The sequence below is a fragment of the Podarcis erhardii genome (genome assembly GCF_964252035.2).
Source record: "Podarcis erhardii genome assembly, chromosome: 11".
NCBI classification, from domain to species: Eukaryota; Metazoa; Chordata; class Lepidosauria; order Squamata; family Lacertidae; genus Podarcis; species Podarcis erhardii.
The window spans coordinates 12443063-12457817 of NC_138501.1; the positions used below are offsets into that span (position 1 = coordinate 12443063).

Here is a 14755-nt window from a genome sequence, read left to right on the forward strand (position 1 = left end):
GTCTAGTTTATCCTAATTATAATACTTTGTTAAGTATTCAATCAATCAATCAATCAAACCTTTATTGCATTAGCATACAGCCATAGCAGGATAAAAAATAAAAATAAAAATGCTAGTTTATCCTAATTATAATACTTTGTTAAGTATTGTAGCTTCACTTTCACAAGATGCAAAAGTGATCTCTTTTCACTCAAAAAGTACAAAACTGCCCAGCAAAGTACTCTCCCTGAAAAGACTGAGGGTGCAACCATGGGTATACTTCTGGATGCAGACTAAAAGCTGCTTCAAACTCATATGGATAATTCTGGTTTTGGAAATATCTAATTCCGATTTTGGAAATATCTTCTAAGCAGCAGCCAAAAAAAGAAGACAGAAATGTGGACTTTCCAGCAGTTACTCTTTCCCTTCAAATCCCTCCTGTGAACTCACTTTTTCTCTGATGTCTTTGGCAGAACCTCTTAGCTCTCATTTGCTACTGATGCAGTTCTGTACCTAGCTTCCCCGAGTGTAAAGGCCCTCAAACTCCGTGAGCAGACATGTGTATCTTGTGTGTGTGTATCTATATAAATATCTATATATCTCATCTTCCAAAGCAACCTCTATTTCGGACTTACAAATGGAAAGCGTAATACTGGTCAACAAAAGAAATTTAAAGACTGACTCAAGGCAAATCTTAAAAAAATGTAGTATAAGCACCGACAACTGGGAAAGACTGGCCTGAGAGCGCTACAACTGGCAAACAGCCTTGACCAAATGTGTCATGGGCTTTGAAGACGCTCAGACTCAAGACGAAAGGGAGAAACGTGCTAAGAGGAAGGCACGCTTGGCAAATCCACACCATGATCAACTCCTGCCTGGAAACCTATGTCCCCACTGTGGACGGATGTGTGGATCCAGAACTGGCCTCCACAGTCACTTACGGATTCACTGTTAAAACCGTGTTTATGGAAGACAATCTTACTCACTGAAGAAAAGGGGGAGGATTGAGCTGTAGTATGTTCAACTGAACTGAATGGAAACTCCTTTTCTGTTTATGCTCAGTTTCAGCTTTCTTTCTGCTGCCTCCCCATGTCAAACTCTAGTTTGTGTGCTTCTCAGGAAAGGGACCATGTGCTCTTGTTATTACTCCATGTGTTTGCATGTTAATGACACTATGCAAAAAAACCCCACAAGCTTACATGCCAATTCATCTGAATGAGGAATACGTCAGCATTGGTTCCCATCTCCCAATTCCTTTATGTGACGTCAACATTCAATTAGCTACCTTTAATGCTCTACTGGAAAAAAACAGGTTATACATACCAAAGGTTCCATAAAATCCCCTTGGGCCACAGGTGCCAACACCGTATTTTGTCAGAGAATTCTGGGCTGCATTCTTTGAATAAGCATAACAGGAGAAGAGTTGTTAAGTACAGTTAGAAAAGAAATGATTTCTATAGTATTCAGAGAATCACAAAATTGACCATGAGGACTGGCGTTGGATACGCCTATTGTTCCAGTCGCATTTTGCCACTGGCAACCCACCTTTTGCGACTGGACGGAGATGTCCGCGAGCCTCTATTGCGTCAAGGTATCTCCACCCTGGCCTGGCTGCAGTCCACTGATCTGCAGGGTGCAGCAGCAGCAAAAGACATGCCTTTTGCTACTGCTCTATCCCACAAAACACCTGATTCGCCCAGGTGCAGAGCAGCAGCAGCAAAAGACTGTCTCTCAACACCCCCCACCCCCACCACGCTGCTGGGAGAATCAGGTGTTTTATACCAATTTGTATAAAAAATTATTAACTGCTGATCTTAGAATGCTAAGTCAGGACACTTGATTAAAAAAACAAAACAGGTTACATTTTTGTTTTTAATGGATTATTTTTGTTTATTTTAAATAAAAAGATAGTGTTTAAAACACCCACGTTTATTAATTGACCTGACTTGAACCCCTCTCCAAAATGTTTTCTCAAAGGCTCTATCTGCACCTACTTCTTACAAAACACTTTTGCTTGCTGTATTGGGCACTTTAACATAGACAGCAATGCTTGTGTGATAATATAATATCCCTTTATAATGTGGCTAGGGATATCAGACTGCCTTCAAAGAGGACCTACAAAGGCACCAGGAAGCATCAGTGCTTTTGTGCTTCCTGTTGTGTCCTCTCCCCCCACCTTACTGTTTGCAAGGGATCACTTGCATCTCCCCTAGCAGGTTCTCTTCCACAAATATTCCTGTAGGGAAATTGGTGGGTAGGCTGCTTACTGTTGGAAAGGGCAGTGTCCTCATTATAGGATTCCCCTCTGTTGCTCTTACACGTACATAGCTGTATTAAGAAATCCCTCCTACACTATTACTTCTCTCATGTTATTAAACCTGCCTGGATTAAATGTGTGCCAAAATCTGGTTTTTTTAAACAGAAAACTTTTAGTGTCTTTAAAAAAGAAATCCCTATATAAATAAAAAAGTAGCATCAAGACATTCTGTTTTTGCACCTACAATTCCAGCCCCAGGAGCAACGTAGCTCCTAGCTTTTGTATCCCAGTTCCTAACACTGATGAGAACCATTTAGTCCAACTCCCTGCAATGCAAGCATCTTTGGCTCAACAAGGGGCACAAACTCATGACCCTGAAATTAAGAATCTCATGTTACTGAGCAGGGGTCGGCAAAGTTTTTGTGGCTTGGGCCAGTTCACGGTCCTGCAGACGCCGCGGTGAGCCGGAGTACACACGTGCACACGCTATTTCCGGCGCTCCTTCTGGCGCAGAGGAGGTGTGCACAGCTTCCCATTGGTTGCAGGAGCTTCCTGCAGCCAATGGGAAGCTGGCTAGCATCGCAGAAGGTGGTCCCCGCTCTGCTCCATGCCCGGTTTAGTGAGGTGCACAGAAGCCAGCTGGGCGGGCGGCGGGGGTCCATGGGTTGGTTAAACGACCTCCATGGGCCGCTTGTGGCCCATAGGCCTTAGGTTGCCGACCCCAGCTACGGAGCTATCCCTTGGGACATTCAATAGCTATTCCTTGGGACATTCAACAGTGTTAGTATTGGCACTTTCATGTCCCAGCGAGTACAAATGAATGCAACACAGTTGCCCTACAAACAAGATGCTAGACAAGGGTTTGAAAGCATACTGTATTTATTTACAGGTAGGTAGCCGTCTTGGTCTGCCGTAGTCAAAACAAAATAAAAAAATTCCTTCCAGTAGCACCTTAGAGACCAACTAAGTTTGTTACTGGTATGAGCTTTCGTGTATCTGAAGAAGTGTGCATGCACACGAAAGCTCATACCAGTAACAAACTTAGTTGGTCTCTAAGGTGCTACTGGAAGGAATATATTTATTTAGATCTCTAAATCCAAGCAGGTCTGTTGCCAGGGGTTCATTACCTAAAAGGGAGGTTTCGCCTAGGATTCTCATGTAGTCTTTTCAAGCACAATATGAACAGCAGTATTATAAAACTGTGGCACTGAGTTCAAGATTCAACTGCAGTTGCCCCTTTGGGCAACTTTAAACTATGGCTTAAAGTGAACAGCACTAACCGAATCTGGTATGCAAAGTATAGCACAGCGACAGGATGCTCCCTCCCTGCTTAATAAACAGTAGATTATTAAGGCAGGATTGTTACACCTGAGCCAATACCTTCAGATGAGCAACAGTGCAGGCACTTACCTTGACCCTTTCATTATCCAAAAGCCCAAGAAAATTAAATGACGCAAAGTTTATGCATTCCTTGCCATTCACGACAATGTTATGAATTGGAGGCCTGAAAAGAAAAGAAAACCAAACTTTTCTTAGCTTACTAATAATCCTAACTTTGTTTCAGGCACTTGGTAAGAGAACAGCGCTTTAAAAAAATCTGCACAACACTGTAAACACAACTAATTTGAAAATACATATTGCAATGGTGGAAACTGTTCAGTCTTTCTGGTGCGGGGATTCCTTTTTTAGTATTTATATCACATTTCAAACAGCTGCATTCCTGTTGATGAAGCCATGCCTTTGAAGGTAAGGTAAATGACTCCTGGATGGTTAAGTCCAGTCAAAGGCAACTATGGGGTTGTGGCACTCATCTCGCACAGAATTTGGCATTTTTGGACACTAACTACTTTAAAGAACCCATATCTGAAACTCTGGAACATGCAGTGGGGAGGAAAATTTAAGAGGGATCTTGGGAAACATAGAACTACCTTATGACAATCAGAAATTAAAACTGCTCTAGTTAAAGATCACTTTGCTTTCAACAGAGCTAAAATAAAGAGGTTTCTTACCTTTCCTCAATAATCAAATATCCATTTACTTTTTTAATTTTATTACTGAACTACTACTGCAGGACATGCAAGGTAGAAAACAAATCTTTATGTCTAACTACTAGTTTTAGGATAACTTTGGGATCAACATTAACATTCAGAATATTATAGGTTTTGCTTCTTAACCGGGGTGTATGGGAGGCCGGTGGCGCTGTGGGTTAAACCACAGAGCCTAGGACTTGCCGATCAGAAGGTCGGCAGTTCGAATCCCCGCAACAGGGTGAGCTCCCATCGCTCAGTCCCTTTTCCTGCCAACCTAGCAGTTCGAAAGCACGTCAAAGTGCAAGTAGATAAATAGGTACCACTCCGGCGGGAAGGTAAACAGCATTTCCATGCGCTGCTCTGGTTCGCCAGAAGCGGTTTAGTCATGCTGGCCACGTGACCCGGAAGCTGTACGCTGGTTCCCTCGGCCAATAAAGCGAGATGAGCGCCGCAACCCCAGAGTCGACCACGACTAGACCTAATGGTCAGGGGTCCCTTTACCTTTATGGGGTGTTAGGGGAGGGGTGGTGAGAGACATGTTAGGCTCCTTCTGGGGTAGTTTGTCCACATTTGGTGCCCAACCTGCACTCAGCTCTCACCTGTGGCTCCTCAAAGCTGTCAGAATGTGGCAGCAGCAACACCCTGGGAATGGCTTCGACTGGCTGGCTAAAGCAGGTGAGAGTAGCCAATGGGTCTCAAACCCTTAGTGAGTTAGGAACTTCCCCTGCATGTGAAAACAGGCTCCAGCAAACTGAGTGGACGAGGCCAATAAACAGTGGGTTCAATGGTCAAGAAGGCGGTTTCTGGAAGGAAAACTCTGATCCTAAACCTCTGCTGCCTTGCAGGATATCTTTGGGAGAAGAAAAGGCGAAGGAGTAAACCCGACACAAATCCAGAGTGGAGTCCCTAAGATGGTTGGATGTCCACCTTGTCCACCTCCTTCCGGCAACTCCTACAGCCAAGCGTGTGCCAAACGTATTGCTTTCCTTTCCTTTGGACCACATCAGCGAGGCCGAGAGGGGGGTCTTGTCGCCTGGGCAGCCCAGGGCCCCCATACACACTGCCCAGGCTTGCATCCCAGAGAGATCACTTTGGTACTGCTAACACAGTGGTTTGCCTTCACTCTCGGAGGCGCATAGAAGCCAGCAACCATTTCTTAACCACTGAAATCTCCCAGCTTAAAAAGTTTAGATTTGATGACAAGCTTTCACAATAACATTTCTGAAAAGTCACCAGGCAAGTCTCTAATATCAATTAAGCAGCTGAATGCCAACTAAGTGAACCAGACGCCAGGCATCTTCATGAGGGTTTTTTTAAAAAACAAAATTTTGTTGCGAGCTAAAAGTTCAATCCATTCTGTAACCTGGTTCTCAAAGTTTGCAAGAGAACAAATCACAATTTCCCCTGAAAGTAATCAAAGCTGCAATATTAAGCATACTAACTATGAAGCAAGCACCTTTGAAGTCAGGAGGACTGGCTTTCAAGTAAGCATGCAAGGGATTGGGCTGTTTAGTCAAACGTGGAATTGATTTATTCTAGGATTACCCTGAAACAACATTGTAGTTGAGAGCTGGATGGTCTTTGGATACAGGAGGAACAAGTGGTTCTGGCTGCCATTCTTCAATCAACTCTTCCTTTTCCTAAAACAGAAAGAAGCCAAAATATTGGTTGTTAATAATTTTATTGAGAAAATCAGGAAGAGATTTTTGATCTAAGCAGATGGATTTTACATGCACATCTGGTAAGTTAAATGGATACAAAAATGTAATTCATTCATATTAATATGCTTCCCATTTTCTAATCCACATATGTATTTCATGTTCTATGCATGCCAGTTGGCACTGTAACTATTGCCACATATTTGTTAGCGCTGGGAAAACATTTGATTATGCTGACAACATGTTTTTCCAAGAGCAATATAGACATTAAAAGGATCATTATGAAATTAATAGACTTCTCTGTACAGAAGCACCAAGCAAGTCCACCCACCTGAATACTGGTTTTATTATCATCTTTATTTCTTCATTGTCCAGTATACGTGAAGGAGCGTCTTCACACCCATCATTCTGCCTAGACACTGAGGTCCAGTGCCGAGGGCCTTCTGCAAGTTCACTCGCTGCGAGAAGCCAAGTTACAGGGAACCAGGCAGAGGGCCTTCTCGGTAGTGGCACCTGCCCTGTGGAACACCTTCCCACCAGATGTGAAAGAGAAAAACGACTACCAGACTTTTATAAGACATCTGAAGGCAGCCCTGTTCAGAGAAGCTTTTAATGTTTAATATACTATTGTATTTTAATATTCTGTTGGAAGCTGCCCAGAGTGGCTGGGGAAACCCAGACAGATGGGCGGGGTATAAATAAATTATTATTATTATTATTATTATTATTATTATTATTATTATTATTATTATGCCAAAAAGGCCTCAGGGCAACGTACTGCCTGGATACAGTGATGGGATGGATGAGGGAAAGAAAGCAGAACTTGAATCCTGGCAACACACTATGGGTGAGTGGTTCTTGTGTCTGAGAAATTGGTCAAGTGCCTGGCCTGGGTGGATCTATACTCCCCCTGAAGGAGCAGGCAGGCTGTTTAGGGGTGCTTCTGGACCCAACTCTGACACAGGTGGCCCAAGATGTTTCAGTGGCTAGAATTCCTTTTATCAGCTGTGACTGGTGTGACAGCTAAAATCATGCCTGAAATGGGACAGCTTCACTTCAGGCTTTGGTGATATCAAGAATGGATCACTGCAATGCACTCTATGTGAGGCTTCCTTTGCAGCAGGAAAGATGCAGGTGAGGCAGAATACTGCGGCAGGCTGCTGACAGGTAAAAGGACCCCTGGACGGTTATGTCCAGTCAAAATCGACTATGGGGTCCGGTGCTCATCTCGCTTTTCAGGCTGAGGGAGCTGGCGTTTCTCCGCAGACAGCTTTCTGGGTCATGTGGCAAGCAGGACTAAACTGCTTCCAGCACAACGGGACACCGTGACGAATGCCAGAGCACACGGAAACGGCGCTCACCTTCCCGCTGCAGCAGTACCTATTGATCTACTTGCACTGGCGTGCTTTCGAACTGCTAGGTTGGCAGAAACTGGGACAGAGCAACGGGAGCTCACCCCGTCACAGGGATTCAAACCGCTGACCTTCCGATCAGCAAGCCCAAGAGGCTCAGTGGTTTAGACCACAGCGCCACCATCAACATTTGGCCACAGGTTCCTCACCCACACTGTTTTTGAACTGCTAGGTTGGCAGGAGCTGGGACAGAGCAACAGGAGCTCACCTTGTCACGCGGATTCAAACAACCAGCCTTATGATCGGCAAGCCCAAGAGACCAAGTGGTTTAGATCAGTGTTTCCCAACCTCTGGTCTCCATCTGTTTTCAGACTACAATCCCATCGTCCCTGACTACTGGTTTTGAAAGCTAGGGATGATGGGAGTTGTAGTCCAAAAACAGCTGGAGACCCAAGCTTGGAAAACATTGGTTTAGACCATAGTGCCACCCGCATCACTGACAAGAGGGAGATCTTGCCCACTCAGATTTCTGTACTGGTTGCCCATACACTACCGAGCCAAGTTCAAAGTGTTACTTTTAGTATATTAAGCCCTTAAAAGCTTGGAATCAGTTTACTTACAGGACCACTTTACTCCATATATGTCCAATTGACTGCTTTGGGCTGTGGGCCACTTAATATTTGCTCCACACTTGTAAGAAATCCGTATTTTAGTGGGGGTGTCTTTGTTATACTTTTTCCAACACCCGCTGAAAACATTTTTGTTTAGGCAAGCCTCTCCTGGCATGTAGAACTTACGTGTGTTTTGTATTTTTATCTACTGCTGATTTTAATAACCTTTTGAATGTTTTTAAATACCTATTTTAAACTGTTTATTGAGAATTGTAATGTTTTAGTTTATATTTTTGCAAACTGCTTGGAAGTTTTCTTATAACCAAGCAATACAGTCAAACCTTGGTTGTCAAACATAATCCGTTCCAGATCTATTTGGATATATATTGCATAAACAACTTAATTAAAGAAGAGCACACAACCAGGGTTTGGTAGAAGCTCAGGATGTGCTTTAATAAACACAACTAGTTATGAAAGTGGAAATTATTCATTTTGTTGTTGCTATAACGTGAACACAAGTTATACTTAGAATGCCCCATCTCACTTGTGGGCAAGTAGTCATTACTATTCATTACGCTAAAGGAAAAGCAGAAATGAAAGCTTCCCAGGGGCTAAGAAACATCATTAGGTCTCTGAGGTACTTTTAGTTCCTTCTATTTCAATGCTAAGTCCTGCTTTCAAATGAGTAAGATAGATAAATATAGCATTTACCCTAGATCTCACTAACCATAAAGCAGTCATAAATGCCCTACCTTTTCCAACCTATTTAACACCACAAATTGTAATAACCACTAAATTAGATGGGGTTTTTTAATAAAAAAAACCTGCATCATGAACAATTATTTCACAATGGATGCTTAACATTAGAGGCAGGCTACCCCTGAACATTCTGTACTGAAGTCAACTTCATATCATGCTTGTGAGCTTTCCAGAGATACCTGGCTGGCTACTGTTGGAAACAGATGAAAGACTAGATGGACCTTTTGCAAGGAATCTTTATGCAGTTAAAGGAGAGAAAAAGCATGCTGCCTCGCAAATCTCCCCGTCAAACGAAAAACAAATCGCAGAACAATGTGTGTAAGACTATCTATTCCTAAAGAGCTGCATGGACCCAACCATAGTAGCATCTACTTCGAGGGATGGGGCCTTCTAGATGTTGCTGAACTACAACTCCCATCATCCTTTGCCACGCTAACGGGGGCTGTTTTGAGTTGGAGTCCAAAAACATCTAGAGCAGACATCTACAACCGGGTGACAGCAAACAACAGGTAGATCTCCAGGCTATTGTGGTCAATTGCGGGATCGTATTCGATCACCAAATATGAAACAAAGGGGAATGGAATATTCCCCTGCCTGCCCCCTTGCTGTATTCCTCTGTCATGTCCTATGTGCGGTCCCCTGGTGCTATGTCCAATTGCTGCTGTAGCTGTGAAAGCTATCATGTCATGCACTGACGTTTGAGTGTTGTAAGTAGCTACTGCTGCGGACTTAAGTAATATCGAATTAAAACATTCTCAACAACCCTGGTAGTCTCTCCTTCCCAAAAAAGTTCAAAAAAATGAAAGTGGGTAGATCACTCCCGGTGTTATTTTACTGGGAGTAGATCACAGTCTCTAGAGTTGAACGTTCCTGGCCTAGAGGTTAAAGGTAAATGGACTCTGGTGTTGTTAGCTGCCTTGACTCTTGGAAAGGTGAACTAGGCATATTTTAAAATAAAAAGCAAATTGCATCTCCACTTCGTTATGAGTGACAGCTGTGAAGAAACTAAACATCTGGATCAGTAAAGAAAAGGTAGAGCATTTTCCAGCCATATTGCCATCATATCTGTTCTCCTGTGGAAAACTGCTGTACGACACACAGGGTCCAGTATACCTGAAGAAGCGTCTCCACCCCCATCATTCTGCCCGGACGCTGAGGTCCAGCGCCGGGGGCCTTCTGGCGGTTCCCTCATTGCGAGAAGCAAAGCTACAGGGAACCAGGCAGAGGGCCTTCTCGGTAGTGGCGCCCGCCCTGTGGAACGCCCTTCCAGCAGATGTCAAAGCGATAAACAACTACCTGACATTCAGAAGACATCTTAAGGCAGCCCTGTTCAGGGAAGTTTTTAGCGTGTGATATTTTACTGTAATTTTGGTTTCTATGGAAGCCGCCCAGAGTGGCTGGGGAGGCCCAGCCAGATGGGCGGGGTATAAATAATAAATTATAATATTATTATTATTATTATTATTATTATTATTATTATTATTATTATTATTAAACTGGGCAATCACCTTTTAGAATAACTTTGGTATCAGGTGGGGAACTGGATCCAGCCAGTCTTGTCATTATATCCCCTCCCATTCTGCAACCCAACATGGTTCAGCCATGACTATCACCTTGCATTACAATGACATAATGACTTGAAATCAACCTGTTTACTCCTAATGCTGATCAGCTGATTGTTAGGTTTGGGGAAGTAATGTGCACTGGGCTTCACAATTGCCACCAATCAATGGACTTTTAGATCTTCCAAAGCCCTGGGTACAGAAGTGCTGCCAATCAGCTGATCAGTGGAACTTGCCAAGGTAAGCACATAGCACCACTTTCAAAGAGTAATTGTCAGAGGAACTTTTTTTTTTTTGCTACACAGAAACCAACATCACTTTTTAAAACAGCACCCCTAAATACCACAACTTATTTAACAGGTTTGGAGCCAGAGAAAAACATGGGCTGTGGGTGTCCTAAACAGCACCCCACACAGTGTGTCTGTCAGCCACAACCTCCCTGCTTATGCAATCATACTTCTCTAGAGCCAAGTCATTAGTAATACGAATTAACACAGTCCATAATTGAACAGGGTTTTTGTGTGTGTGAGAGGCTTTAGGAAAAACAGTCACACTTGTATATACAACTATGATTAGACTCAGCCCCCTCTTCTCTCCCCCCCCTCCATTTCTCTCTTCCTACCTCTGTTCTCCCCCAATCTTATACAGTGGTACCTCGGATTACATACGCTTCAGATTACATACGCTTCAGGTTACAGACTCCGCTAACCCAGAAATAGTGCTTCAGGTTAAGAATTTTGCTTCAGGATGAGAAAAGAAATTGTGCTCCGGCGGCGCAGCAGCAGCAGGAGGCCCTATTAGCTAAAGTGGTGCTTCAGGTTAAGAACATTTTCAGGTTAAGAACGGACCTCCGGAACGAATTAAGTACATAACCAGAGGTACCACTGTATTGTATACATTAATGTTTCACATCAAATATAACTGATATGTAAAACGGACTTTATGATCTGAAAATAGAGGTGATGTATGTACTTTTGTAACCCAAGAAAATCTTTAATAAAAACACGTTGTTGTTTTTTTAAAAAACAATGATTAGACTGAAGTGCTTATTTCAAGCATTACAGCTATTAATCATACTGACTTTTAGTTTTTTGTCAGAGCATATTGAGACTATTTTGGAACATCAAACCTTAGGTGTGAGGTCAGATCGCTCCTGAAGCTTGTACGTCTTGGAGAAAAGAAGTCTGATTATCCATAGGATTAGAATACCTTCCAAAATAAGATGGTAAGTTGGAGCCTGGAAAGTAAACAAAAATACCAGCTGCACATTAATCATTGCTCTAAGTTTACCATCTCTTTAAAAGTGTACAAGTTAAATTTACCACTTTTTGCTGTTTTAGCCAAACTTGTAACCTGACTGAAATGTTTAGGAAGCCCAGCACTGCCCAATCGGAAGGTTTCAAAAGAGAAAATGGACAAAGGCTGGATTTATTCTCTTGGATCCAATAACACAGCCTTGTAAAAAAGACTGCAAAGGTTAGGAAGTCCCCTCCTCTGCACTGAACATGGAAATTCAGGGCACTAGGCAAAAGAGAATACCTTCTCCCAAGAAGGTTGCTGTTGGAGACAGTGGTCCATTCTTTCTCCACTCGTTGATGGTATGGAACTGCTGGCTGCCAAACAAGTTCTTACATTTCCTAATAGGCAACTTTATGCAACTGGTATAGCTCAGAACAAGTGTTCTATACACTTAGCTATGTCTCCATACACAGAGTATCTTTCTTACTTAAGATCTCTACACTCCCATTAGAGCTGTGTTAAGTGGACATGTTGTAGACACACAGGATCTTCAAAGAGTTCAACAGTCTCTTCTCTGGGAAGATTGCTTCAACAAGCATCAGGTCAATGGGTTTGAACAGAATAGGTACACACCACTCCCTTAGAAGCAGAGGCCAAAAGGTTAATCTGCTCCCTCAAAGTGTCCATGCCGTTTCCACCCCCAGCATTACTTAGAACTATAAATCATGAAGTTAGATTTCTCAACTTACCACTCACCTACAGAAGTATAACTATGCCAGGCCAACCAAACTGCTCTGCCAATCCAAATTAAAAGATGTAGTCTCTGAATACAGACAGCGCTAAAAATATGGTACAGTCATACCTCGGGTTACAGACGCTTCGGGCTATGCGTTTTCAGGTTACGGACACGCCGAAACCCAGAAGTACCAGAACGGGTTACTTCCGGGTTTTAGTGCTCGCACATGCGAATAAGCACTAAATTGCGAACTGCTCATGCGCAGACGCGGCACTGCAGGTTGCAAAGGTGCCTCCCACACGGATCACGTTCGGAATTCGAGCGTCCACTGTATTATGGGTAAGCCAACCAATGGCAATGGGATTTTGTACTAGGTATTAAGACTACCCAATGCAGCACTGTCTGTTCTGACTGAAAGCCAGAAGGCTTGGGATATGAGCTCTGTCACCAACCCATGCTATAAACAAACAGAAGCCTATTCATTTAAAACATAATGTCCTTCATCAAAACTGATTTCAGAGTGGCTTATTAGGTTAAAAAATACAAATAATAAAAAAGTAAGCCAGGAAATAAAAATTAAGAATACTTAAATGTATGTAAACTACTTTAAGACACCTGAATAAGAAGGTGTTTGTTTGCCTAAAGCAAAAAAATAAGTCCATGTTGGAGGACTGGGAATTAATTCAGCAGAGCGTTCTAGACAGACACCCACTGAATGATAACCAAGATTATGCACATTTACCCCATATTTATAAGCGACACATACAAACAGAACCTATACGTTTGCTCAGAATTCAATGGTGCTCATGCCTAAATAACCCTTATAACTGCAATATTTAATGACACCTTCTTATATCTTGATGGGAGCTATGGGGTGGGAACCCAAAGCTATCTAAATCCAGTTTGCCCTACAGCAGGAAAGAGTAATAAGAATAAGGATAATGTGGCACACACACACCATTTGAATGGGAATTCCCCTGAACTTTGGGGGCCCAGCTTCCTCAATAATAATAATAATAATAATAATAATAATACTAATGTTGCACAGACACACACCATTTGAATGGGAATTCCCCTGAATTTTGGGGACCCAGCTCCCTCAATAACAATAATACTAATGTGGCACAGACACACACCATTTGAATGGGAACTCCCCTGAACTTTGGGGGCCCAGCTTCCTCAATAATAATAATAATAATAATAATAATAATAATAATAATGTTGCACAGACACACACCATTTGAATGGGAATTCCCCTGAATTTTGGGGACCCAGCTCCCTCAATAACAATAATACTAATGTGGCACAGACACACACCATTTGAATGGGAATTCCCCTGAACTTTGGGGGCCCAGCTTCCTCAATAATAATAATAATAATACTAATGTTGCACAGACACACACCATTTGAATGGGAATTCCCCTGAATTTTGGGGGCCCAGCTCCCTCAATAACAATAATACTAATGTGGCACAGACACACACCGTTTGAAAGGGAATTCCCCTCAACTTTGGGGGCCCGTCCCCCTCAAATTTTTATTTTCTTGGGAGGGGGGGCTGCGAAGGGAACTCTGCCCCTTGTTGTTAGCCCCTATGCGTCCTCCTGACGGCCAGGCGTGGCGACCCCTTCCCCCCCCCCGCCCACGGGCCCCTCCCCCGGGCAGCCACCCTCCTCCCGGCGCCCCACCCCGGCCTCAGCCTCCCTCTTCGGTCGTGGGGGCGGACGAGGAAGGGACCCCCGCCGGCCCCTGCTCCTGCCCCGACCCCTCGGCAAGCCTCCAGCCTCTCCTCGCTCCGTTCCGCGGAGCCCTGCGGCGACCCACCCGGCCGGCCACCTCGAGGGGCCCGCTCACCTCATAGAAGGCCTGGACCATCTCCACCAGCACCCACTGCTGCCCCGCGCCCTCCGCCGCCATCGCCGAGAGATGCTTCCGGGTCCCGGCGCGCGCCGCGACGTCACGCCGCGTGCGGGGGCGGGGCGGGGAGCCCGCGGCGGACACGCCCGCCGCCCCGCCCCCTTTTAACCCCTTCCACTCCCCGGAGGAGACTGCCTGGTAGAGAGACGAGGAGGAAGAGGCGCAGGTGGAGGCGGCGGGTCTTCTTACTCGCTGACGCGCACACACACACACACACACACAGACACACACACACAAAACTTACGTAAATAAAATATTGGAAGGGTTGCAAAGATGCCCCATCCCATAGGATCGGTCGCAAGATGCAGAATAGTGGAAGCGTTGCAAGGATGCCCCACCCTATAGGATCTAAGGGTTGCAAGGACGCCCCACCCTATAGGATTGGTTGCAAGCTGCAGACTATTGGAAGGGTTGCAAGGATGCCCCGCCCCATAGGATCTAAGGGTTGCTAGGATGCCCCACGCCATAGGATCGGTCACAAGATGCAGCAGTGCACGCACACCATTGGAATGGCAATGCCGTTTCTTAATTTACAAAAATAGGTTCATTATCTCTTTTTTTCAAGTTGTGCTTTCTACAGATCAGTTTCAATTGTTGTGAGACGTGTGTTGCATTAGATTCAGCAGGGCTTACTCTCAGGTAAGTGCAGCTGCAGCCT

General features: G+C 44.1%; 1 protein-coding gene across 1 annotated transcript in view; it reads right to left on the reverse strand.

The window, feature by feature from the left end:
• The window catches only part of SPTLC1 (serine palmitoyltransferase long chain base subunit 1), a 36536-nt gene extending 22402 nt beyond the window's left edge, over positions 1–14134 (reverse strand). Inside the window, exons 1-5 of the mRNA XM_081880510.1 lie at positions 14035–14134; positions 11338–11445; positions 5812–5906; positions 3647–3740; positions 1303–1375 (exon numbers count right to left, since the gene is read on the reverse strand). Of these exons, the coding sequence (XP_081736636.1) occupies positions 1303–1375; positions 3647–3740; positions 5812–5906; positions 11338–11445; positions 14035–14097 (433 nt within the window). The 5' untranslated portion in view covers positions 14098–14134. The remainder of the gene's footprint in view (positions 1–1302; positions 1376–3646; positions 3741–5811; positions 5907–11337; positions 11446–14034) is intronic.
• Between the last annotated feature and the right edge of the window lie 621 nt (positions 14135–14755).